The sequence below is a fragment of the Amblyraja radiata genome, unplaced genomic scaffold (genome assembly GCF_010909765.2).
Source record: "Amblyraja radiata isolate CabotCenter1 unplaced genomic scaffold, sAmbRad1.1.pri scaffold_4_ctg1, whole genome shotgun sequence".
Taxonomy (NCBI): Eukaryota; Metazoa; Chordata; class Chondrichthyes; order Rajiformes; family Rajidae; genus Amblyraja; species Amblyraja radiata.
In genome coordinates this window covers 181,368-208,197 of record NW_022630571.1, presented here as the reverse complement: position 1 = coordinate 208,197, position 26,830 = coordinate 181,368, and the positions used below count along the sequence as shown (strand labels likewise).

Here is a 26,830-nt window from a genome sequence, read left to right as displayed (position 1 = left end):
CAACTTTAACTTTCAGGTTTCAGGAGGAGGGTTTAAACAGAGGCGAGTGGGGCTCAAGCTGAGAGACACTGCGGCCCGGGACCCTGCTCTGGGGCGCTGACAGGAGCGAGAAGTCGAGGGGAGCCCAGAGATGGCGTTGGGCAGCGCCTTCCCGCTGGACGCAGCCACTTTACTGATCCTCGGTGCCCTCTCCCTCTTGCTCCTCCTTTACTTTCGCCGTGGCTCTAAGTGCCATGGAGCGCTCAACCTGCTCCCGGGACCCCCTTGTCTGCCCATCATCGGTCACCTGCACCTGCTGGATCTGAAGAAGCCACACGAGAGTCTCATGGAGGTAAGAGGGAGCGGGAGGAGGCAGCAATGGGGGCCCGTTGTGTTCCCCACTTGCACCCAGCGGTTGAGAGAAGTATTGCTGTCTCTATGTTGCTGCCGCTTAGATTCATCGCCCCAGAAATCTCAGCACTCCTGAGTTCAGTTTCACAACTTCCATCATTCACTGCTTGTAATCAGATGTTACCCGATCAGATAAACCCGGCAGGAGGTCCACTTCACATGGGCACAAAGTGCTGGAATAACTGAGCGGGCCAGGCAGTATCTCTGGAGAAAAATGATGGTTGATATTGCGCATTGGGACCATTCAGACTGCTTTCTGTGGAGAATCTGCCTGACCGGCCGAGTTACTCAAGCACTTTGTGTCCCTTTTTGGTATAAACCAACATCTGCAGTTCATCGTTTCTACAGGAGGTCCACTTGACCAGATGGTGGTTGACTTCAGGAGGGCGGGAAAACAACACCATACACCTCTGCACATCGATGGAGCTGATGTGAAAAGGGTCAGCAGCGTGAAGTTCCTAGGACTCCACCAGTCAGATGACCTGACGTCCACGACCAACACCACAGCACTGGTCAAGAGAGCCCAGCAGCGACTACACCCTCTCCGAAGACTACGGAAAGCAGGTCTCCCCACTACACACCTACGAACTTTTTATATGGGGACAATCTAGAGCACATTAACCTACGGCATCACTTCCTGGTTCGGGAGCTGCAAGGCGTACGAATGGCACCAACTAGACAGGATTGTGAAGACCGCCAGCAGGACTATTGGTGCTCCACTCCCTTTCCTGCTGGACATATACAGGAAGAGATGTATCAGCAGAGCCATCTCCATCATCAAAGACCCCTACCACCCATCGCATCACATATTCTCCATCCTGCCATCTGGGAAGAGGTACAGGAGCATTAGCTGCAAAACCAGCAGGATGCTCCTCAGCTTCTTCCCGCAGGCTATAAGACTGATAAACGGACTTTGCCCCCTGCCAAAGTATCGCGCACCAACCACCAACCTGGACACACTGCAGCAGAGCCACTGTCATGCCGCTGCCGATCGGAACGCCTGTTGATGTTTAGTAGAGAGTAGATTGTTTAATTTGTTCATGATATATGTATTTTTATTTCTATTTATTTTTTACTGCACACTGAATGGACACTGGTTGAGCAATGTTTTTTTGTTTCCTCTGGGTATGTGAGTACTCAGGAAAATGACAATAAAGACTCTCCAAGTCCCTGACCCACAATTGTCTACTGATATTATTAACTCTAGATGTGAAGGAAGGAACTGCAGATGCTAGTTTAAACCGAAGAAAGATACAAAATGCTGGAGTAATTCACAAGGGCAGGCAGCATCTCTGGAGAGAAGGAATGCGGTGACGTTTTGGGTCGAGACCCTTCTTCTGACTGAGCAGTCACCCATTCCTTTTCTCCAGGGATGCTGCCTGTCCCGCTGAGTTATTCCAGCATTTTGTGTCTATCTTTAGTTAACTCCAGAGCTGTCTCCCTGATCATCCCTTTAGACACATTCCGATGCAGTACTCCCAAACAGTTTTCTGTTCACAAGCCATCTCTTTTTCGTATACTGGGCCCGCCACAGTGGCGCAACCTCACAGAGCCAGAGACCCGGGATCGATCCTGACCTCGGTGGCGGTCTGTTTGGAGTTTGTACATTTTCCCTGTGACCTTGCCTTTTCCACATTGCTAGCAAATTTGCCATACACTCATACCAAAAAAGCAACAAGACGCACAACTACATAAATGTTAACATAAATATCCACCGCAGCGGCTCCCCCACGTTCCTCCCGGTAATGGAAGGCAATAAAGTCTTGTCTTCTTTCCTCATTATTCTCCTATGGACGGGGCAGTCGAACCATCTGCAGTCTGGGCGATTGAAGCTCCCACAGTCGGCGATCGAAGCTCCCGCGATCGTGGTGGTCGAAGCTCCTGCAGTTGGAGCTCCCAAAGTCGGTCCCTAACCAAGGGACCGCGATCTCCACGATGTTAAGTCTGTAGGCTCCCGCGGTTGGAGCTCCCGAAGTTGATCCCCAGCAAGAGGCCGCCAGCTCCACGATGTTGGGCCGCAGCGCGGACAAGATACAAGATACATTTATTTGTCACTTACCATTTGGTATTGTGAAATGTGTGGTCGCCATACAGCCATACGAATAATAAAGAGCACTTAACACGATAGTCTTTAACACAGACATCCCCACACAGTGGGATCAAAGTTTGCCACTGTTAGGGAAGGCTCCAAAATTCAGTCATCCTCCTCTGTTGTCCTCCCGTGGTCCCAGGACTCCGCGATGTTGAAGTGAGCGCCGCCCACGTTGGAAGCTCTACAAACCACAGCTCTGATGTTAAAGCAGCAGCCCCAACACTCCAGGCTTCAATGGCGATCCAGGTAAGCAATCGCCTGCTCTGCAATGTATCCAGCGCTGCGCCGCTGCTGCTGAAGCTCTGGTCCGGGTCCCCATTAGGAAAGGCCTCTCCAATCCAGGTGGTAGGCCGCGAAGAGGGGGCCGAGGACGCGACTCGGAGAATAGACCCGTCCTCGCCAGGAAGTGACTGGGAAACGGTTTCCCCCCTAGACTACCCCCCTCCCCCACATAAAAAAGCTAAAGAAATCTCCAAAACAAACTTTTAAAACTGACAAAAAAAAATTTTTAAAAGACAGAAAAACAGACAGACTGTAGGCAGAGGCTGCCATCAATGCGTCGCCCCTAGTGGATATGATAGTGGACGGAAATACGATACGGAAAAAGTCGCAACTCCGTCAAGGAAAGAGATTTTTAAAAGTGTCACCCACCCCCACCCCAACACCCACCCCCACATAATACACTAAAATATACATTTAACAACAGACTAAAAACAACAAAAGAAGAAAAGGACGAGACAGACTGTTGGAATCATCAGATGGGTGATACTGGCTTTATTTTCCACTAAATGGTATTCATGTTATTCCCTTTATCCTGTGTCTGTACATTGTGGATGGATCGATTGTAATCATGTATTGCCTTTCCGCTGACTAGATACCATGCAACAAAAGCTTTTCACCTTACCTTGATACACGTGGCAATAAATAAATTAAATTCATAAACTCAGCTTTAGGGTCTAGTGGAGTCAAGAGATATAGGGAGAAGGCAGGCACAGGTTATTGATAGGGGGCGATCAACCATGATCACAATGAATGGCAGTGCTGGCTTGAAGGGCCGAATGGCCTCCTCCTGCACATATTGTCTATGTTTCTATGGTTCTATGTTACAATGGGACCAGCACACGTTCCCTGTAAGTGTCCAGATTCCAACTATCTACCGCTTAAGAGGTTTTTCCTCATTTCACTCTCCTCTTCATTTTGTACCTGTGCATTCTCCATCAACTAAATCAAAGGGAACACTATCCCACTATCCATTCCATCCACACCTCTCAACACATTCAACCATTCCTTGTGCTGCTCAACTTAGATTATTAACTCCTGGTTTGGCTGTGTTTCAGTTTAGGAATCTCATCCTTCTGCTCAACTCTCCTTCCTCCTCATCCTTCTGCTCAACTCTACTCCCATATTTGGTGACCCTTCCCAACTCGACAAACTAATGACTCTCTCTCTCTCTCCCCCCCACCCTATCATGCCTCTGCACGCCTCCAATTTAGACCTCTTGGGCATCTGATGGTCAAGACTTTCACTATCGACTGCCCTGCGACGGTGTTGATATTGTGTTTAAATTTGAGATGCCCTCCCTAAAACCTCATCATCACTCCCTTCAAATCACTCTTTAAAGCCTACATTTGGTCAGCCTCACTCTTGGCCCATATCGTAGTCTGGATCCACAGCAATGTAGATGATCTTCAACCATCCTGAAAGGGCCTAACAAATTCAAATGTTAGAGACACAAGAGACTAAAATCCTGAGGAACAAAAAACAAAGTGCTGGAGAAACTCAATGGGTCAGGCAGCATCTGTGGAGGGAAATGGAGAGACGACATTTCCTGTTGGGTCCCTTCTTCAGATTGGAGTTTCAGAGGTTAATTAGGGATGGGCGGTATATCCTAGGATTGGCCACATCCAATGAATTAATAATTTAAAAAATAAAGGAAGGAATTAATTGTTCACGGAATCTTGTTCCTCCTGTTTAAACTGTCTGAGAAGTACGGCCCAATCTTCAGCATCAAGCTTGGAACCATGAAGGCTGTGGTCCTGACCGGCTATGAGACTGTGAAGGATGCTCTCATCAACCATCCCGATGAGTTTGGAGGAAGAGGTCACATACAAATATTTGATGACTTATCAAAGGATCATGGTAACTCATCTTCATCGTATTCAAACCTTTAATTATGTTTGGTTGCATCCTCATTTGGTTCTGTTAACTGCAGTCTCGCTGGTGGCTTGTTTTTCTAAGGTGTAAAACTTTAAAGGACTTTGGACAACGCCTTATTCTTTAAGTGAGCTTGGTAAATAATCCTCTGCAAATTGTGCAAATTTAGGAAGCTGAAATGAAACTGGGCTCTTAAGAAATATAGAGTGAGCAAGAAAAAAAGCCAAAATGGCCAAAATGGAGTCTTGAAATGGCTTTGGCAGATATGGTTAAGGAAAATCAAATGGCATTTAATACTTATATTAAGAACAAGTTGGTAGGTAGGGAGAGAGTAGGACCATGCAAGGACAAAGGAGGAAATTTGTTCTGGAGACAGGAGAAATGGGTGAGGGGTGAGGTACTAAATGAACACTTTGCATTGGTATTCACCATGGACAACAACATGGAGGTTGTGAGATCAGTGTGGACGATGCTAATATTTGAGGACACGTTGAGATCTAGAACGAGGAGGTGTTGGGTCTATTAAAGAGCGTTAAGGTGAGATAATGTCTTAAAAATAGCGGAGTTAGGGGATATGGGGAGAAGACAGGAACGGGGTACTGATTGGGGATGATCAGCCATCATCACATTGAATGGCGGTGCTGGCTCGAAGGGCCGAATGGCCCACTCCTGCACCTTTTGTCTATTGTCTATGAGATTGATCCCAGGTTATCAAGGGAGACAAGAGAGGAGATAACTGGGGCCTCGACAAAGATCTTTGTATCCTCTCTAGCCAAAGACGAGGTCTCAGAGAACTAGTGAGTAGGCAAGGTACACAAAAATGCTGGAGAAACTCAACGGGTGCAGCAGCATCTATGGAGCGAAGGAGCTCCATAGATTCTGCTGCACCTGCTGAGTTTCTCCAGTATTTTTGTGTACCTTCGATTTTCCAGCATCTGCAGTTCCTTCTTGAACAGTGAGTAGCCAATGTTGTCCCTCTGATTAAAAAGGGAAATGGGGATAATCAATTAAATTACAGGCGGGTGAACCTTGAAACAGTGCTGGGGGAGCAATTGGAGAGGATTCTTAGCAATATGATTTATTTATATTTCAAATTATATTTCAAAAAGCACGGACTGATTCGGGATTATCAGCATGGGTTTCTGCAGGTCAGGTCATGTCTTATGTACTTGACCTCAATCGAGTTTTAACTTTGAGGAGGTGGCAAAGGACAGTGAATGTTCGCTACATAAGCCAAGGTCTGCCATGGTGTGCTGATCTGTTATGGTGTAAAGTTTTAAAACATTAACTCTGTTTTTCTTTCCACAGATGCTGCCTGACCTGCTGTGTGTTTCAAGCATTCTCTGACTTAATTCAGATTTCCAGCATCTGCAGTTTATTTGATTTTCTTTCATAGGTGCCTTTCGAAGGGCCTATTTCCTCCATGACTATGATGATTCTAAACCACTTTGTCTCCAATAGCTGGGATTTCAAACATGAATAGAAGATCACCATCTTGAAACATAAGGTTGCCTTCATCATGCCTGGATCTTCCCTTTTCTTTAATTGTTGCAAAAGACCATTAAGTGTGCATAACATGCAAACGCAATTTAAAATAGTGCTTCACTTGTCAACCAGCCTCATGGGTATGAGAAGGATTTTTGATTTCTGTACTTTGCTCTCATGATATAGAATAAAATGTCTAAAAGATTAACTGACATAAACGCAGTCTGACATGTGGTGCAGCAGTAGAGTCACTGCCTTACAGCACCAGGGACCCGAGTCCGATCCTGACTACAGGTGCTGAATGTCTGTACAGAGCTTGTACGTTTTCCCCGTGACTGCATGGGTTTTCTCTGGTTGCTCCGGTTTCCACCCACATGCCAAAGATGTACTGGTTTGTCGGTTAATTAGCTTTGGTAAAATTGCAAATTGTCCCCGGTGTGTGGGATAGCGCTAGTGTGCAGGGATCGCTGGTCGGCACGGACTCGGTGGGCCAAAGGGCCTGTTTTCGCACTGTATCACTAAACTAAAAAAAACTAAACTAAACATTTGGCATAGGATAAACATTTCACTTGCAACACACAATTTCAGAATGTGATTAGCCGTGAAGTCAATCTGTTAATTTTTGTCTTGTTGGTAATCTTCCAAACAGCAAAACCTTCCAACTATCATGACTTGCATTTCTAAGAACATGTAATGGTCAATCTAAACCAACAGTCATCTAATGTTTACTTGTCCTGTTTGTACGTTAATCGGAACTGTAAAATCTCAATGTCCCTTGTGCATAGGGAGTGGATGAGAAGGTGGGATAACAGAGAACGGGTGATCGATAGGTGGACTGAAGGACCAAATTCCATGTTGAATCTCTAAACTAAATTAATGTTTGCTTGTCTTCCTCTGCAGTAAAACATTGTATGAAATGCACTTTGTAATTTTGCAATGCTGTCAGTTCTGTTTGTTCAATAGATTTGAAAGGCCAACCACTCCAGTCACATGTATGACATTTCCACAACATCTCTGGACAAAATGGAGGTGGCCTAGCTTTGTGGTCGTTGGAGATATTTGAGCTTAAAGAAACTACCATATTTTCTTAGAAACACCGTGCATCCAAGCATATTTCTTCAGAATTCTACCTGCTCCTCTTTTGTAATTTGGTTACGCTCATGGAGACAGAGAGTCATACAGCGTGGAAACAGGCCCTTCGGCCCAACGTGCCCATGCTGACCAGCATGCCCCATCTACACTAGTCCCACCTGTCTGCGTTTGGCCCATATCCCTCTAATTCCAGCCGGGTGCAGGCCATGGAGAAGGATGGGGACTGCCGAGAACAAAGGAGGGACCCGGAGAGGGGGGAGGCTGCAAAGAACAAAGAGGACCCGGCGTAGGGCGGTGGAAGGGAAGGGGGGGGGGGGGGGGGAGGGGGGGTGGGGGGGAGGGGGGGTGGAGGGGTGGAGGGGTGGAGGGACTGTAGATAGGATTGTTCAGTGAAGTATTGTAACTTTGTCGGTGCCAAAACGTGGCGAGGCTTGTGTACTGCCTGGTGAGGACTGCTGTATGATTTTACCGGGTTGCATGCAAAGCAAAGCATTTCACTGTACCTAGGTACATGTGACAATAACATATTATTGAATCATTGAATCATTTCTGCTGCTGTCCCTGTTTGTTGTCGTTCGCCTGACTGAGGTCAGTTGACAGGGCTCCTCACCACGGGGAGGTCGACAACATGAGGCACAGACCAACAAACAGCTCAGCACGTCATTTTCCACTGCGCTGTCCTCCACCCCCCTGGAGGAGGGGTAGACCTCACAGCCCTCGTCAACAGCACATTGAACTGGCTACAGCGCCTGGTGAGCGTTACATAACTGCTGCTGCCTCAAATGCAAGACAAAGATTGAATCATTGAGGACATTCAGAGAGCTGCAATGTATGAAACCTGAAATAAAAACAGGAAATGCCCCAGTAGGTCAGATAGCACATGTGGACTCATTGGTGAATCAGAGGTGAGATATATCAGTATCTGACCTCCAATGAATTCTGAAGTTTCTTTCTTTATTCCAGATATCAGAAACTATTAAAACAGAGAACAAACAGTACAGCTCAGGAATGGGCTCTTCAGACCACATTGCCTGTGCCCTTCGAATGGGTGGAACAGATAGAACACGTTTGGAGGGATATGGGCCAAACGCAAGGGGATGGATCTAATGTAGATGGGATATGGAACGTGTTGGTTGGTGTGAGCAAGTTGGGCCGAAGGGTCTGTTTTCCCTCTGTGTGACTCTACGACTTTATGACACTATGAGAAGGTATATCTCTTGGTCAGATTCGTGGATGGGAAAGGATTGGAGGGATGTGAACCAAACACAGGCAAATGGGATCAGATCTAGTAGGCAACTAGATCAGCATGGACATGTCGGGCTGAAGGGCCTGTCACTGTGCTGTATAACTCTATGAAGGCATCCAAACGTGAGAATTTGGTCCTTTGGACTACGTGTTAATGTTTAATTCATTAAACTGTGTAGCACTGCTGACAGTGAAGTGTAACGTCTTTGTCTGAGCCACGGAAGACCATTTACAGTGACGGGTCGAACTCATCTTCACTTCTTAAGTGAAAGGATTTCTGTTTGATTGTTAGAGTGCGAGTATAATGAATGAATCATGTCTTTCCCGAGCCTGTTTGTTACGGACACAGTCACACTAATCCTTTTCGCACTTCTGGCTGTGTCCTGTCTGATGTATTTGTACTCTGGGTGTAAACGCTCAGTCGTTTACAAGCTGCCACCGGGTCCGTCTCCTCTGCCGCTGATCGGGAACCTACACACACTCGACCTGAAGGTGCTGCACAGGAGTCTCACCGAGGTAAGGTACTTATGTATTGGCCATTGTATCCCAGACTACTGTGGGCTGGAATGCTATGAAGGGAACAAACTTACTGAATCAACTTTTTGTGCATGTAGAGTTAAAACATGGGCCATAAGTCCATAAGACCATAATACATAAGAGTAGTGGACTTTAAAACTGTAGAATTAGACCATTCGACTCATCAAGTCCACTCTGCCATTCAATCATGGCTGCTTTAATTTTCCCTCTCAACCCCATTCTCCTGCCTTCTCTCCGAAACCATTACAATACAATACAATACAATACAATTTATTGTCATTTGAGCCTCAGTGAGGCTCAAACGAAATTCCGTTTCCACAGCCATACAAACAAAGACAATTCCTAGACATACACACAATTTAGTTCACACAAACATCCATCACAGTGAACCTACTGTGATGGAAGGCAAAGTCTTTTCTCTCCCCTGTTCTCCATGTTTCTCCCGATGTCCAAGCCCCAGGCGGGCAATGATAAGTCCCACGGCCATTTTAGGCCGTGCCGGGCGATTTACGGCCCTGCTCCCGGTTGACACTAATTGACACTAATCAAGAACCTGTTGATCTCTGTTTTAAAAATACCCGATGTCTTAGCCTCCACTGCCGTCGATGATGCTCACAGAGGCAAGTGCGGTTGGTGGGTTAACCAGCCTCATGGTTTAATTACTCCACAATTTAGCAGCTCTCTCTCTCTTTCTCCCTCGCTCTCTCTCTCGCTCTCTCTTTGTGAGACAGCAGCTCTACCAGTTGCACTGTGCTGAATCTCTTAATGATATGAATCTCCAAATCATAACAAAGCTTAACGTAGGGGAGGGTGTGGTGGAGACACCACTCAAACGAAAGAAGAGATATCACCCCAGTGGGGCCACATGATTGGCAAGGGTATTATTATGGTTTTTGGGAACACTACACCGTTAATTAGTGTATGTATAGCCGTGGAGAATGTCAGAGGAATTTTGCACAGGTCTTGTTTTGTACAGGAAAGAACTGCAGATGCTGGTTTAAAATTGAAGGTAGACACAAAATGCTGGAGTAACTCAGCGGGACAGGCAGCATCTCTGGAGAGAAGAAATGGATGACGTTTCGGGTCGAGACCCTTCTTCAGACTGATGTCAGGGGAGTGGGTGGTACAGAGATAAAATGTAGTCGGAGACAGTAAGACTGGTGGGAGAACTGGGAAGGAGGAGGGGATGGAGAGAGAGGGAAAGCAAGGGCTATCTTTAGTTAGAGGAGTTAATGTTCATACTACTGGGGTGTAAAAGAGGAAGATGACTGAACTTTATTGCCTTCCCTCACAGTGGGAAACGTTGATTCTGCTGTGGGGGATGTTCATTTTAAATTCTATCGTGTATTGTGTTCTTTTTATTTGTATGGCTGTATGGTAACTCAAATCTCACTGTACCAATTGGTGCATGTGACAATAAATGTAACGAACTTGTACTTGAAATTGAGCTATCCAAACAAAATATAAGGTGCTGTTCCTCCAATTTGCGCTGGGCCCCACTCTGACAATGGAGGAGATCCAGAACAGAAAGGTTAGATTGGGAATGTAAGGGGGAGTTAAAGTGCTGAGCAACTGGGAGATCAGGTAGGTTTAGGCGGACTGAGCAGAGGTGTTCGGCAAAACGATTGCCAAGCCTGCGCTTGGCCTCGCCGATATGCAGGAATAGACACCTGGAACAGCAGAGACAGTAGATGAGGTTGGAGGAGGTGCAAGTGAACTTCTGCCTCACCTGAAAAGACTGTCTGGGTCCTTGGACGGAGCTGAGGGGGGAGGTAAAGGGACAGGGGTTGCATCTCCTGCAGTTGCAGGGGAAAGTACCTGCGGAGGGGGTGGTTTGAGTGGGAATGGACAAGTCGACCAGGGAGTTGCAGAGTGAACGGTTTTGTACATATTTTTTAACCTGAATAAAGTTTATTTTGATTATTTAAAAAATTGCATTGATGGGATGCCCCTCATTCCCTTTCAGTTATCTGAGCAGTATGGACCTGTCTTCACCATTCAGCTGGGACTGGAAAAAGTGGTGGTCCTGACGGGATACAAAGCAGTGAAGGAGGCTCTGGTGGATCAGGCGGATGACTTTGCAGAGAGAGCAAAGGTCCCCGTGTTGGAAATGCAGGCAAACGGTTACGGTAATGGCCACCTCCTGTGCTTTCTGACAAAGCCCTGATGTTGTTTTACTATTGCCAAACATTGAAGCTGTTCATGGTCATAAATTCATGTCATAGGATTATTGATCGATTGGTTAATTGATCGATTGCTTAATACTTTATTATGAAATGGAATGGAATGGAATACGTTATTGTCACATGTGACAAGGCACAGTGAAATTCTTTACTTGCATACCCAATGTGTACAAATAGCGGCCACCTACAGCGCTGACAAAGTTACAAAGTAACTCCTCCTTTTATTATCACGTGACGTCACAGAAATTCTATGTTTTGCTTCCTTTACACAAAGTATGCAAAAAGTATAGAAAGGGGGAATTTTCTTAGCCAGTGGGTGGTAAATCCGTGGAATTCATTGTCACAGACGGCTGTGGAGGCCGTCATTGGGCATTTTTTTTTAAGCGGAGATTGACAGGTTCTTGATTAATAATAATAATAATAATAATAATAATAATAATAATAATAATAATAATAATAATAATAATAATAATAATAATAATAATAATAATAATAATAAACTTTATTTCAGACTCAAGGTCCAGACAAGGGACAACATTACATAAAAATACATTGCATATATAAACATCATAAAATACACATAAAATCTAAGTATATAAATTATATATTAAAAAAACCCACAATACATGAATTAAAATCCAAAATAAAAAAGAATGATCAATGTCCTACAACGAGACAACAATACCAGTGTCTCCACAACTGGGATTCGTAGCGTGTAGTGCAAAACCTTAATTACATTTTTAGAGTCATTTATCCTGCAAATGAATTTATACATATGATTCCTTAGGATAGCTTCTAAAATACTGACTCCTGCAGCCACAAACATGCTACTAGCACTACACCATCTAGGTTTCGTTAACAGTGTTCTCAAGGCATAATTGAAGGACATCTTTTGTCTCTGCAAACTTGTCTTTCCATAGTTCGACCACAGGTGTGCAGTGTAGAGTGGTGTGTGTCAAAGTACGTTAGTAAGAGCGTCAAAGGATTCGGGGAGAAGCCAGGAAAATGGGGTTGAGAGGAAAGTTAGATCAGCCGAGATTGAATGGTAAAGTAGACTTGATGGGTTGAATGGCCTAATTCTGCCCCTATCACTAATGAACATCAGTGCAGAGCTATGTAAAATCAATTTCAGAGCAGATGAATTCCAATGCCAAAGTATTTAGTAAATTACTGCAGCAGGATAACCAAATGGAAACTATAAAAACCATTGAAACAAGACTTAATCTCTCCTCAAATGAAACAAAGGAAGTAATTTAATTTAAAAACATTTTTCATGTGGTTACATGTAATTTTGCATGTGGTTTTTTAGGAATTTCTTTTGGACATGGAGAGTCATGGAAACAAATGCGAAGATTTACTTTAATGACATTACGCAATTTTGGCATGGGCAAGAAAACGATCGAAGATAAGATTACTGAGGAGGCCAAATATCTGGTGCAAGAAATCGAATCTCACCAAGGTTGGAAACGTAATTTCATTATTTTGATCACAGTAGTACCTTGTCTTGAACAAAAGGTAACACAGGGGCATAGATGGTCGAGCTGCTGCCTCACAGTTCCAGAGAGCTGGGTTCGATCCTGACCTTCGGCCCACTTAGTCTGCACTTGACCAATGATCACCCATACACTAGTTCTCTGTTATCCCACTTCTCATTCAATTAGGTTGAATTTAGTTTGGTTTAGTTTTGTTTAGTTATACAGTGTGGAAACGGCCCCTGCAGCCCACTGAGTCCGTGCCAACCAATGATCACCTGGACAATAGTTGTATCCTACACACTAAGGACAAATAACAGAAGCCAATGAACCAACAAACCCGCATGTCTTTGGAATGTGGGAGGAAATCGGAGCACACGTGGATAAAACACACATGCGGTCACATGGAGAACGTGCAAACTCCACACTGACAGGACCCATAGTCAGGATCATACCCAGGTCTCTGGCACTGTGAGGCAGCTTCCTACCACTGTGCATCCCCAACGTCTTATAATTCTGTTTATGATCCTACATTAAATTGTACATTCATGTGCTTTTATTGACAGATAAACCCTTTGATGCCTCCGTGCCTTTTACCTCTGCCATGGCCAACATTATCTGCTCGATAGTTTTTGGAGAACGATTTGACTACAGGGATGAAGTATTTCTCACCATAACAAAACTGATTCGTGAAAATTTTAATCTGCTTGGATCTTCCAGAGTCCAGGTATACATTCAGAATTGGGACAGAATTCTGACCTTGTGACATGGTATATCTGTATTCAATGCTTCAATGGTTTCTTTATTATCACGTGTACCAAGGTACAGTGAAATGCTTTTTTTGCATACAGCTCAGCAAGACTATAACCATACATGAGCACAATCCCCCGGTTAGTCGGGAATGTACAGAACGGCCCACTGAGTCTATATGCAAGAGGTGCCATATTGGCGCCATCTTACAGTCCCAGCTCCAGCTGGCAACTAGGGCCCATTATACTGTTCCTAATTGTAATGCAGGTCCTCCACCGTTTTCCAGCAATGGGTGGTCCAGCAACTCCTTTAATTCGGACAAAATTACGAGAGCGCACTTGAAATCCCTCCTGGAAGCCCCCCCATAAATGTGCCGCCCTGGCTGGGTGAGGCGGCCGATCTCGGTCTCCCCAGGACTTCCGCGGCCAATCGGCAGGTCGGATTTGCCGCCTGTGCCCAGGTTTCTAATACTCTGGCCCGGCCCAGCCAAAGCCGGCAGATCCGTTCCCATTGCCGACTTCCACAGCCGACTTTGTGGGCCGGTATCTCGGCCCTCCAAGGCCGTTACCTCTGTTGATCCAGAGGCTTTGGAAGCAAGGGTGCTGGAAAATCTGTGGTGAACCTGTACTCATGAGAGTTCTGAGGATCTCCAATTTCTTGACCTGTTGAGAGCTACCAGTACTTTTCATATTTATTTAGGATTTACAACATCTCTGGTGTTTTGCCAAAGGGCTGATTCAAGGAAGAACTCCTTGAAAGAATATCTTGCTCTCTATTAACATAAATTCATAGCATGATATTAATTTACAGCACAGACATGTGGCCTTTCTGCCTATCTTTCACATGCTGATCATGGTGCTCATTCCATTGACTCTGCTCATTCCATTGGACCCATATCCCTCCATTCCTATCCAAATACTGCCCAAATGCCTTTTAAATATTATAATTGCTTCTGTCTCTACCATGTCATCTGGCAGCTCGTTCCAGATATTCACAACCCTCCATGTTAAAAACTGATGCTGGTATCTCCTGCCCTCCTGTATATGTTGGAGACTTAGACAATTATGTGTGAAGCTTAATTTTAGAATAATTGAATCATACAGTACTGAACCAGGCACTTCAGCCCAACTAGTCCATTTGGCAGGAGATACCAGCAAGGGACACACTGGTGAACTAGATGATGCACTGAATATGCTCTATATTCCTCAGATGTACAACGCGTTTCCTTTCCTTGGCTTTCTACCGGGCACGCACAAGAAAATCTTTCAAAATCGAACACAAATGGTTCAGCTCATCCTGAATTTCTACGAAGAGCATCAGAAAACTCTGAATGAGAATGATGTCGGAAGCTTGATTGATGCTTTCTTGGTAAAACGAGAAGAGGTACTGAAATACTTTATTAAATATTTTTAGAGAGTCACGGGTTATGGGGAGCAGACAGGAGAATGGGGTTGAGAAGGAAAGATAATTAGCCTTGATTGAATGGCGGAGGAGAGTTGATGGGCAGAATGGCTTAATTCTGCTCCTACAACTCATGAACTTATGACATAGCATCCTCAGAAATGAAATCAGAAAATGCTGGATGTACTTAGCAGGTCAGGCAGCATCTGTGGGAGGGGAAACAGAGTTAACGTATCAGGTCTAAGCCCTTCGCCAGTTCTGATGAAATATCGTTGACCTGAAATGTTAAACAGTTTCTCCTCCCACAGACGCCGCCTGGCCTGCTAAGTAGGTGGCACAGTGACCCGGGTACAATTGTGACCTAGGGTGCTGTCTGTACGGAGTTTGTACGTTCTCCCTGTGACCATGTGGGTTTCCTCTGGGTGCTCCAGCTTCCTCCCACATTCCAAAAATGAGCAGGTTTGTAGGCTTTTGTAACTTGTCCCTAGAGTGTAGGATAGAACTAGTGTATGGGTGATCGGTGGTCGGCGTGGACTCAATGGATGGAACCTGGGTCTCTGGCGCTGCGAGGCAGCAACTCTACTGTTGCGCCACTGTGCCACCCATTTTATCCCACCATCTCTCACCATCTCTTCACCCTGCTTCCTACATGCGGAGGCATGAAGGGTTGAATGGCCTTTCACCCTTCTTTGAACTATATTATGCTTCCAACTATGCATTAAATGCTCATAATTTTTAAAATTATGAGTATTAATTGAAGAAGGTATATATTCAATAATATGTCTGAAGAAAGGTCCCGACCCAAAATTACACCTATCAATTTTCTCCAGAGATGCTGCCTGACCCGTTGAGTTACTCCATCATATTGTGTCTATCTGAAGTACGGTATATATTCATGCATGTTTATGTCAAGTATGATTGTTTATGAGGACATATTTAAACCATCTTACTAGTACCATTGGTGACTGTCACAGATTAATTGAATGGGTTTTACTCAGTGGAAGAGTCATAGAGAGAAACAGGCTCTTCAACCCATTGAGTCCACACCACCAATCAACCATCCCTTTACTTTATTCTTACACTAATCCAATTTCCTATTCTCCCCATATTCCTATCAACTCCCCCCAGAATCTACCACTCACCTGCACAGCTGACCAACGATCACCCTAATACTAGTTCTATCCTACACACTAGGGACAACTTACAGAACCCAATTAACCTGTAGACCCGCACGTCTTTAGAATACGGGAGGAAACTGGAGCACCAGGAGAAATGTCACCCGTTCACAGGGAGAACGTGCAAACTCCACAGACATCACCCGAGGTCAGGCTTGAACTGAGGTCCCTAATACTGTGAGGCTGTGTGCTCCACGGCCTGTGACACTGTGTTGCCCTAAGTTGTACTTTCGTAAACACTAGCCTGATACCACTGGTTCCAAATTAAACTAATTTCATGTTGTGTTCTTTTAATTTTAAAGGAATCAAATAATTTGGATTCCTATTTCCATGACAATAATTTGGTGACTTCAGTAACCAACCTATTTGCTGCAGGAACTGACACCTCCTCCTCCACACTGCGCTGGGCTATCCTTCTGATGATGAAGTACCCAGAAATTCAAAGTAAGAGAGTATTTAAATCCATCTGAATAACGTATAACATCAGCAAAATTCATGCACTGCATTTCAATGGTGTAAAGCAATTCATAGCGGAGAGACGATGTCTTACATTAAGGACAGGGGCTTTATGGCAACTTATTTACTCATCTGATCAATGCGTGTTGAGACCATTTTGAGATTTTACCAAATCAATTAAAATTAAATGATAAATGTCAAGTAGCTACAAAGCACAAACTGTAGTAGCAAAGGTGGCACAGTGGCACGGTAGTAAAGTGTCTGCCTCACAGCGCCAGAGACCCTGACTACGGATGCTGTCTGTACGATGTTTGTATGTTCTCCCTGGAACTACATGGGTTTCTCCGGGTGCTCGAGTTTCCTCCCACATCCCAAAGACCTGCAAGTTTGTAGGTTAATTGGCTTCTTTAAATTGTCCCTAGTGTGAAGGATAGAACTAGTGTACGGAGTGATAACATAGAACTTGTGTGAACAGGTGATCAATGGTCACCACGGACTCAGTGGGCCGAAGGGCCTGTTTCCACGCTGTATCTCTAACTTAAACTAAGCTAAACTCAACAGGTCAGACAGCTTCAGAGCAGTCTGTAGAAGGGTCCCGACACAAGACACACCTGTCCACGTTCTGCAGAGATGCTGCCTGATCCGCTGAGTTCCTCCAGCAATTTGTGTTTTCTTTTGTAAACCAGCATCTGCAGTTGTTTGTTTCTACATCTATGGACAGGCACCCTTTCAGGACAGGACCTTCTTCAGACTCATCGGTTGAGCCTGAAGAAAAGTCCTGATCTGAATCGTTGTCTGTCCATTCCTTCCACAGATGCTGCTTGTCGTGCTGAGTACCTTTAGTACTTTGTGTTTTGTCCTTGATTTTGTTGGCTGCTTTTCTGAAGCAGCGTGAAGTATGGATGACTCGCAGTGGGGGGGGGGGGGTTATGGATGAAGTCGATGGCTGTGGAGAGAGGCTGGTGTGTGTATTTCCTGGAACAGTCCAAGGGAGCAGTGAGGCTGTAACCTCTCCCCATACACACTCATTCTGCTGCCTCCACAGACTCTGCCTAACCTGCTGTGAATTTTCTATCATTTTTCTGTTCTTATTTCATATTTCCAACATTTGCAGTCATTTGTTTCTTGATTGCAGTGGAAACTGAAGTGTTATTTCCTTTAGGAAATGTGCACGAGGAAATTAATAGAGTTATTGGAACAGAGGTAGCGCCCGGAATGGTAGATCGGAAGGGAATGCCGTACACTGATGCCGTGATACATGAGGTCCAGAGATTTGCCAACATCCTCCCAATGAACATTCCACATGCAACAACCAAGGATACTCACTTCAGGGAGTTTTTCATTCCAAAGGTAAAGCCTTCAAAGAATGATCTTAAATGCAGAATTCAAGTTGAAAAACTGAATGTTCAATTTAATGTATAGCCACAACCTATAATCAGCGTAGGATCGCGTACAACAATGGAGGCTCCCGCAGTCATGACAAACAGGTTGGGTGAATTTTCTGGAGATTCTGAACATCTAGTAAGGAGCGTCTTGGGGCAGCACAGTGCCTTACAGCGCCAAAGACCCAGATTGGATCCTGATTAAGGGTGCTGTCTGTACAGAGTTTTTACATTCTCCCCATGACACCGTGGGTTTTCTCCGGGTTCTCCAGGTTCCTCCCACATTCCAAAGATGTACAGGCTTATAGGCTAATTGGCTTCAATAAAAAATATATATTGCCCCAAGTGTGTAGGACGGTATTGGTGTACAGGGTGATTGCTGGTTGGCGTGGACTCGGTGAGTTGAAGAGCCTGTTTCCGTGCTATATCACTAAAGTCTATAGTAAAGATATTCAACTACTGATCCAGGACACTGAAGTGAGATCTTGAGCTTGGAGAATCTTAAGTTTTTAATCAAGAAAGGCAAGTGGATGAGAGGTAAACGACTACAGCCAGGGACGAGAGCGCAGGAACCTAGTTACGGTAAATTTGGAATATTTCTTTACTTTTTGGAATTTGGACTAGATGATTAATGCAGCCTGAAGAAGGGTCCCAACTCATTTAACTCTGACCACCTAACACCCAACGGTCTGGGAATCAAGTCTGGTATCTTTCTACCCGGTTACTCCAGCACTTTGCATCTTTTTTGGACATTATCTGGTCATTATTACATTGCTGCAAGCATCTCCAGTTCCTTGTGTGTGTGTGTCTCTCTCTCTCGCGCTTGATTAGTACAAATTTGGACTTGTTAAATCTAAGTTTAGGACTGATATTGCTCATTTCTAGGACCCAGCTCAGCGCAGTAAAGATTTGTATTTGTATAGCACTTCTCTTTCAGTACTTCCCAAATGCTTTATAACCAAGGAAGTATATTTTTTAAGCAGAGTCACTATGGTATTGCAGAACACAGGACAGTCAATCTACAAACAGCAACTCTGATTGCAGCAATGTAATAATGACCAGATAATGTCCAAAACGACACAGTGGTGCAGCTTGTAGAGACGTTATCTCACAGCACCAGAGGCCCTGGTTCGATTCTGACCTCGGGTACTATCTGTGTGGAGTTTGCACGTTCTCCTGGTGACCTCATGGGTTACCTCTGGGTGCTCCGAATTCCTCCCACGTCCCAAAGATGTGTGGGTTTGTAGCCTAATTGGCCCGAGTGTGTAGGGAGTAGATGAGAAAATGGGATAAACTAGTGTGAACGGGTGATCGATGGTCGGCGTGGGCTGAAGGGCCTGTTTCCATGCTGATTCTCTCTAAACTTCAAAAAATAATCCTTTGATAAAGATCTTTTGAATATGTATTAGCCAGGAAATGCCTTAAACTTATTGACCCCGCAAAGCAACGCAATAGTATAAAAACCTTAGGGTTTATCTTAGGGAATGAACTAAGATGGCCAAACAGCATACATCCATTGGTAGCCTAAATATCAGCCATGATCGAATGGCAAAGCAATCTCGATGGGCAGAAGGGCCTAATTCTGCTCCTATCTCTTGTGAACACAAAATTCTAAATATATTTTCTACCGGGTGGGTTCTGTGCAGGTGGGCAATCTCATCTGTACTCACAGTGATGGCCCCTACAAGGCATTGTTTCTCCAGTTGTCCATGGAATGCCTCTTAATCACGCAATCGCATAAGTGTGCCAGGGGTTATGGGGCGAAGGCAGGAGAATGGGGTTGAGAGGGAAAGATAGATCAGCCATGATTGAATGTTGGAGTAGACTTAATGGGCCAAATGGCCTAATCTAGAACATGAATTTATGAACTATTAATAGGAACATGCTTTAAAGTTGTGGCTGTGGCATTCACTTTCTCTTTTGTTTCAAAGGGAATGCAAGTGATCCCCCTGCTCTCCTCTGTCCTCCATGATAAAACTCAATGGGAAACACCAAATGACTTCAACCCTTCTCACTTCCTGGATGCTGAGGGGAGGTTTGTGAAGAGGGATGCCTTCATGCCTTTCTCTGCAGGTAGCGACTCAGTGGAATAGTTTGATCAACACACTTGTTACAACATCATCATTTCTCTACACGCGTTGGTCAAAACATTAGCAATTAGCCATGCAATCAACAACATTTCCCAATAGTCCAATGGTACTTTATCGTCACGTACACCTAAGTACAGTGATATTTGTTCTGCATACAGGTCAGTGACAATCCTCCTGTACATTTGGCACCATCATACTAAGTACCAGCGTGCTAGATAGTAGACCACACTGGGTCAGTACACAAGAGTTGCTACATTTTAGGCACCAAATTGTACCATTTAAGCCCAATTAAAAAAATAAAATGTTAGAGTCCTAAATTGGCCAAGAAGGCCCGTTGTCCTAGTGATGACAGTGGTGTACCTTACAGCAAGTTCAATATTTCCAGTAGTTTTCAATGTCAAACAGCCAGCATTTAAAGAAGATTTAAAGCATTTAAAGTCTGAAGAAGGGACCTGACACAAAATATTACCTGTCCATTTTCTCCAGAGATGCTGCCTCACCTACTGAGTTGCTCCAACACATGGTGTCTATCTCTGGTATAAGCCAGCATATGTAGTTCCTTTGGATTACATTAATAATAATAATAATAATAATAATAATAATAATAATAATAATAATAATAATAATAATAATAATAATAATAATAATAATAATAATAATAATAATAATAATAATAATAATAATAATAATAATAATAATAATACATTTTATTTATAGGGCGCCTTTCAGGACTCTCAATGACACCTTACAATTAAAACAAATGTACCATGACACCTTACAGCATTTAAGTTGTGAATCTTCCTGAACTACTTGTTTTAGGTTAAACCTGGCACGGGACATGTTTGCAGAGTTCAAATATATGTTTTTATATTGCTTCAGCTAATTTTAATTTAGAGCATATTGTTTTTTTGTTCGTTTCTTTACATGCTTTTAATCGTTTTGTTTTTAAATGATTTTGAAATGGCTTTGAAACAGAATGTCAGGGTTTTTGACAGCTGTTACCATCACTTGTAATAATGTGCATGTCTTAACTGTCAATGACCAGAAATTTGAGGGAATATTGCAAATTCATAAGAGTTCATGAGACATAGAAGCAAAATTAGGCCATTCGGCCCATCGAGTCTGTTCCGCCATTTGATCATAGCTGATCAATTTTTGCTTTCCAGCCCCATTCTCCTGCCTTCTCCCCATAACCTTTGACGCCCTTAGTAACCAAGAACCTGTCAATCTCTGCTTTAAAAATACGCAGTGACTTGGTCTCCACTGCTATCCCTGGCAATTAATTCCACGGGGTCACTACCCTCTGGCTAAAGAAATTCCTGCTCATTATGGCATACCCACATTGGGTATTTTTAAGGTGGAGAATGGCAAATTCTTAATTAGTAATGGTGTCAAGCATTATGGAAGAAGGCAGGAAAATGGAGTTGAGAGAGAAAGATAGATCAGCCATGATCGAATTGTTGTGTAGGCTTGATGGGCCAAATGGCCTAATTCTGCTCCATATGAAGAAAAGGTGCTGCAGCAACAGAAATTCTGCTGAAAAGTGAGGAGCGTCGAGGAACACTAGGAACTGAAGAGGGGTCAGAGGCACACACCCTCAAGGCTGCCCAACTGTTCAATTGATTACAGCTGATTATCTTGTCTTCAATTCCACATTTCTGCCAATTCCCCATGACCCTTGACATCCCCAGAAACCGAAAATCTACCTAGGTCTTGAAAACATTTAATGGACCAATTCCTAAGGTTCTCCAGAGTTTGAGAATTCCAAAGGCTCGGAACCCTCTAGGAAAATAATCTTCTCTACGTCCCTGTCTTAAAAGAATGATGCCTTATCCAGAAGAAGACACAAAGTGCTTTAGTAACTCACCGGATCAGGAAGCATCTCTGGAGAACGTAGATAGGTACGGTTCTGGTCGTGACCCTTTCTTCAGTCTGGAGAAATGACTTGAAATCTCACAAATCCATATAGTAGAAGTATAGTACAGTGCATTCAGTACAAGTTGCGATCACAGTCGTACATAGCATTGTAAGGCCCAGTGCCCGTTGATGTTTTCAACGATAATGATGATGATGATTATGACATATACTCCAGAGATGCTGCATTACTCCAGCACTTTGTATTTTCTATTGTAAACCACCATCTGCAGTTCCTTGTTTCACATGCTTTATCCTGAAAATAGCCCTCCTCCTCAATCTCTCCCATGAAGGGGATTCATCCTCTCAGCATTAATACAGTTAACCATCTTTATGTAATTCCAGAGTCAGTTAAATTAATTGGAAAGTTTCAAATGTTAAATATCATTGTCTGCTTCATTAAGCTAGATTAGCGCAGTGATTTATTTTATAATTCAATTAATTTGCAACGCTCTATGCATGTATTTTCTCCCATGTTTTAAAGGTCGACGGATCTGCATTGGGGAAAGCCTGGCCAAGATGGAGCTGTTCCTCTTTTTCACGACCTTGATGCAGAAATTCTCCTTCCAAGCTCTGCCGGGAATCTGCTTGGACCTCACCCCGTTGGTTGGTCTTACCCTGTGCCCAAAGCCTCACTTAGTTTGTGCTGCACTCCGCTAGCTAACACGCCTCAGGGAAAGGTGGATGGATACACAGCAGGAACAGAGTCTCCTGGAGAGGCTTAGAGGCATTCACCTTTAGCTTCTTTGAACACTTTCACTTATTAATTATAGAAGTATCATCAATGAAATAGACCAATTGTTGGAGGTGGGAGTTTACGCCATTAACCCTTCAGAAATCTTCCCAGACTCTGTGGTGATGGGAAACTTGGGAGAAACTAGGACTCTGTGGTCCAGTGGACTCTATATTTCCATGATTTAGTTTAGTTTAGTTTAGTTCAGTTTAGTTCAGTTTAGTTTCATTACGTGTACTGAAGTACAGTGAAAAGCTTTTTTTGTAGCGTGATGTCGTCAGCAGAAAGACTACACACGGCTACAATCAAGGCATCCACAGTGTACAGTTACAGGATAAAAGGAATAATGTTCAGTGCAAGATAAAGTCCAGCAAAGTCCGATTAAAGGTAGTACAAAGGTCTCAAATGAGGTACTGTAGATGGCAGGTCCGGACCACTCCCTAGTTGGTGATAGGCAGGGACAATTAATGATCACCTTGCCAACAACACGAATTTAAAGTAAAATGAACATTATCCAGTGTTGTTCATAGCCCTATGATGTAACACAAATAAAGTGACTGGGAAACATGTGAGGACATGTATCACTGACCTGCAACTTTAAAAATGAATTGAATCACAACATCTAATTATCTGTATCAATCCTATTTAGGCTAATAACTGCACGATTTTGACATGTAGAAGACATCTATATAATTAAAATTGTCATCTTGACCACTTCCTGTCTGCGCTCTATATTGATTTTAGAAAAAACGCTACCCTGTATCGCTGTGATTTTTGGTCATCTTACTCACAAGTCCTCCTCCACTGAGCCAGCCCCAAGGATTTTTTCCATTGATGAAAAAAAAAAAGTTATGTGTTTAAAAAAAGCTTGAAATCAGCTAATTGGTCCTCTTGCCTGTAAATCACTGCGATGAAGGTAACGCCGCTTCCGGGGGGGGGGGGGGGGGGGGGGGGAGGGGAGGGGAGGCGAGTCAGTCACTTTGGAAGATCGCGAGGGAGAGGCCACAACTTTGATTCTGCTGTGAGTCTACCCTTTATGTGCTTTATGTGGTTAAGTGGTTTATGTGGTTGTGTGGTTATGCGCTTTATCTGGTTAACCCTTTATGTGATTGTAATAAATTATTTGTTAGCTAGCAATGTGCTTGTAATGAATGATGATTTGTTAACCCTTAATGTGCTTGCTATAAATGATTTGTTAGCCAGCAATGTGCTTGCAATGAATGATGATTTGTTAACCCTTAATGTGCTTGCAATAAATGATTTGTTAGCCCTTAATGAAATGAAATGAGTTATTTGGCCTGCCCTGTGCTTTTGCATTTGCTTTGCTTGACCTCACCTGAAATTAAAGCAAATGGATTGTATTGTTGACTGGCCCCACCTGCCCTGTGCTTGACTTGACTTGACTTGGCTTGAAATGGATTGACGTGACTTGACATGAAATGGATTGAAATGAATTGTTAGCCCTGCACTCCCTGTGCTTGAATTGACTTGACCCACAACACCCATGATAGCGCTCCAGAACCCCCCCCCCCCCCCCCCCACTGGTCACCAAAATTGTAATTGGTGGAGAGGTGTAATATTGCGTTGGGGGAACCAGCCCTCCCGTGTGAACCTGGGACCCAATGGGTCGCACTTAGCCAAGTTCATCAATAAAATTAAATATGAAGTAATGTCAAGTGATAAAAAATGAGTAAACTAAATTTAGTTTGCAGGTACAACATGGAATCAGTACAACCATTAATATCAGATTCGCTCTAGTTCTATGTTGTCCCATTTTCACATCCACTCCCTGCACACTAGGGGAAATTTTACAGAGGCCAATTAAACTACAAACCCACACGTATTTGAGATGTGGGAGGAAACCCACATGGTCACAGGGAGGATGTGCAAACTCCAAACAGACAGCACCCGAGGTCAGGATTGAACCGTGTCTCTAGCCCTGTGAGGTGACAGATTTACCTGTAAGTTTATTGAACCACAAATCAGAATAATCCAACTGCATTAACATTGAAACTGATGTGAGATTTAGATTTCAAAAGTCTAATTCTGTAGTAATTTTAGTTCACGTACTTCTAATGTTAGCTAAGGCCCAATATGTATTAAATTACACAACTGTACTAGGTAATTTCTGCATCTATTCTAGATCTGATCATAGGGTCGCATTTGTGTGAGTTGCTGTCTCACAGCGCCAAAACCCAGGTTCGATCCTGACTCCAGGTGCTGTCTGTACGGAGTTTGCACATTCTCCCTGTAACCCCATAGGTTTAGTCCCGGTGCTCCGGTTTCCTCCCACATTCTAAAGACATACATGTTTGTAGGTTAGTTGGCATCTGTAAATCATCCCGAGTGTGCAGGATACAGCTAGAGTAGGGATGATCAGTCTGAAGAAAGGTCCAGACCTGAAATGTCCCCTGTCCAAATTCTCCAGGGATGCTGCCTGGCCCGCTGAGTTACTCTGGCACTTTGGGTCTTTTTTGGTCAACTAGCATCTGCCCTTCTTTGCGTCTAGAAATACATTCACATTAGCTCGAGTAGTTTCATGTTTAGTGGACATGACAAGCTCAGGCGCCATCTACTGGGGAATTCCAGAAGTGTCATCTGTTAATTCCCTCCAAAGATTATGCCTGATCTCGCGGCATGGTGGCACAATGGTAGAGTTGCTGCCTTCCAGCGCCAGAGGCCCAGGTTCGATCCTAACTTCGGGTGCTGTCTGTACAGACTTTGTACGTTCTCCCTGTGACTGCTTGGGTTTTCTCCGGGAGTTCTGGTTTCCTCCTACACTCTAAAGACATACTGGTTTGTAGGCTAATTGGCTTGGTAAATTTTTTAATTGGCCCTAATGTGTAGGATAGTGTTAGTGTGCGGGGATTGCTGGTCGGTGCGAACTCGGTGGGCTGAAGGGCCTGTTTCTGTGCTGTATCTCTAAATTAAATTAAGTCTGCTAAGTTCTTCCAGTACTTTGTGTTTTGCCCAAGTTCAGCATCTACATTTAGGTTTTGTTTAGTTTATCGTTGTTATGTGTACCGAGGTACTGTGAAAATATTTTTGTTGCGTGCTATCCAGTCAAAGAAAAAACTATATATGATTGTAATCAAACTTACCACAGTGTATGGATAAAGAAAAAGGGTACAACATTTAGCGTAAGATAAAGTCTGATAAAGTCCGATGAAAGATAGTTCAAAGGTCTCCAATGGGTTCCTTGTGTCTACATAGTGCTAAATCCCAGACAAAGCCAAGGGAACTCAAACCAACAACCCTCACACCCTAATATGAAAAGTATCGTCAAAATCAACAAATATACGGGGGGTCCTGACCCGAAACATCACCTATCCTGTTTCTATAGAGATGTTGCTTGACCTGCAGAGTTACATAGAAACATAGAAAATAGGTACAGAAGTATGCCATTCGGCCCTTCGAGCCAGCACCACCATTTAATATGATCCTGGCTGATCATCCAAAATCCGTATCCCGTTCCTGTATTTTCCCCATATCCTTGGATTTCATTAGCCCTAAGAGCTAAATCTAACTCTCTCTTGAAAACGTCCGTGAATTGGCCGCCACTGCCTTCTGCGGCCGAAAATTCCCAGCACTTTGTGTCTATCTTTGGTATAAACCAGCTCCTGCAATTCCTTCCTAAACATACAAAGGATCTTTTCCACGCTGGATGTCAGAGCTTTGGTTTTTGAACAATCTGCAGCACGGAAGGAGACAAGTTGGTTCTTCCAATTATGCCTAATTTCAATGACAAGGATTTTAGGTTGATTATTAACTGTTTACTGAAATAATCCAGTTATTGACATGACTGACTATATGCTAGAGAGCAGGTCCAAAGTTCTTTGATCTGCAGTAAAATGAAACCTGTAACCTTGTGGAGATGGTTGATCAGGTGCAGATACAATAATTTGGACATTATTCCCTCAAAATTGCTTCAAAATATTGGAGCCAGTTCAGAGAAGAGATAAAGATTTGTCATGTGTAGGAAGGAACTGCAAATGCTGGGTTAAACCGAAGATAGACATAAAAAACTGGAATAACTCAGGCAGCATCACTGGAGAGAAGTAATGGGTGATGTTTCTTCAGGGTCTCGACCTGAAACATCACCCATTCGTCTCTCCAGAGATGCTGCCTGTCCTGCTTAATTACTCAAGAATTGTCATGTGGTCTTGAAGAGGGACTGACCTCACTTGCATATAATTATTGTTTTCCTTACACAACAACTTAACTTGTGAACGTGACGAGTGATAAACAATTGATTAAAAGGGAACATAAAAATAGAAAG

At 43.7% G+C, this 26,830-nt stretch overlaps 1 protein-coding gene and 1 long non-coding RNA gene across 2 annotated transcripts; both read left to right on the top strand.

The window, feature by feature from the left end:
- On the top strand, positions 1-23,296 carry LOC116970056 (cytochrome P450 2K1-like). Its single transcript, XM_033016783.1, has 9 exons — positions 1-331; positions 10,962-11,124; positions 12,488-12,637; positions 13,217-13,377; positions 14,610-14,783; positions 16,279-16,420; positions 17,595-17,782; positions 19,746-19,887; positions 22,303-23,296. Exons 1-9 carry the CDS (start codon positions 131-133, stop codon positions 22,476-22,478), a joined length of 1,497 nt encoding a protein of 498 aa, XP_032872674.1. The 5' UTR covers positions 1-130; the 3' UTR covers positions 22,479-23,296.
- Positions 4,459-6,323, top strand: LOC116970057. Its single transcript, XR_004410993.1, has 2 exons — positions 4,459-4,621; positions 5,945-6,323. It is a non-coding gene; the product is annotated as an uncharacterized LOC116970057 (long non-coding RNA).
- Positions 23,297-26,830: the final 3,534 nt, after the last annotated feature.

Bases quoted from the DNA above. Each gene is read 5' to 3' on its own strand.
- LOC116970056 (XM_033016783.1), top strand. From the start codon at position 131: ATGGCGTTGGGCAGCGCCTTCCCGCTGGACGCAGCCACTTTACTGATC. The intron at 11,125-12,487 runs GTAATGGCCACC...GTGGTTTTTTAG, and splicing joins AATGCAGGCAAACGGTTACG to GAATTTCTTTTGGACATGGA. The intron at 19,888-22,302 runs GTAGCGACTCAG...CATGTTTTAAAG, and splicing joins CTTCATGCCTTTCTCTGCAG to GTCGACGGATCTGCATTGGG.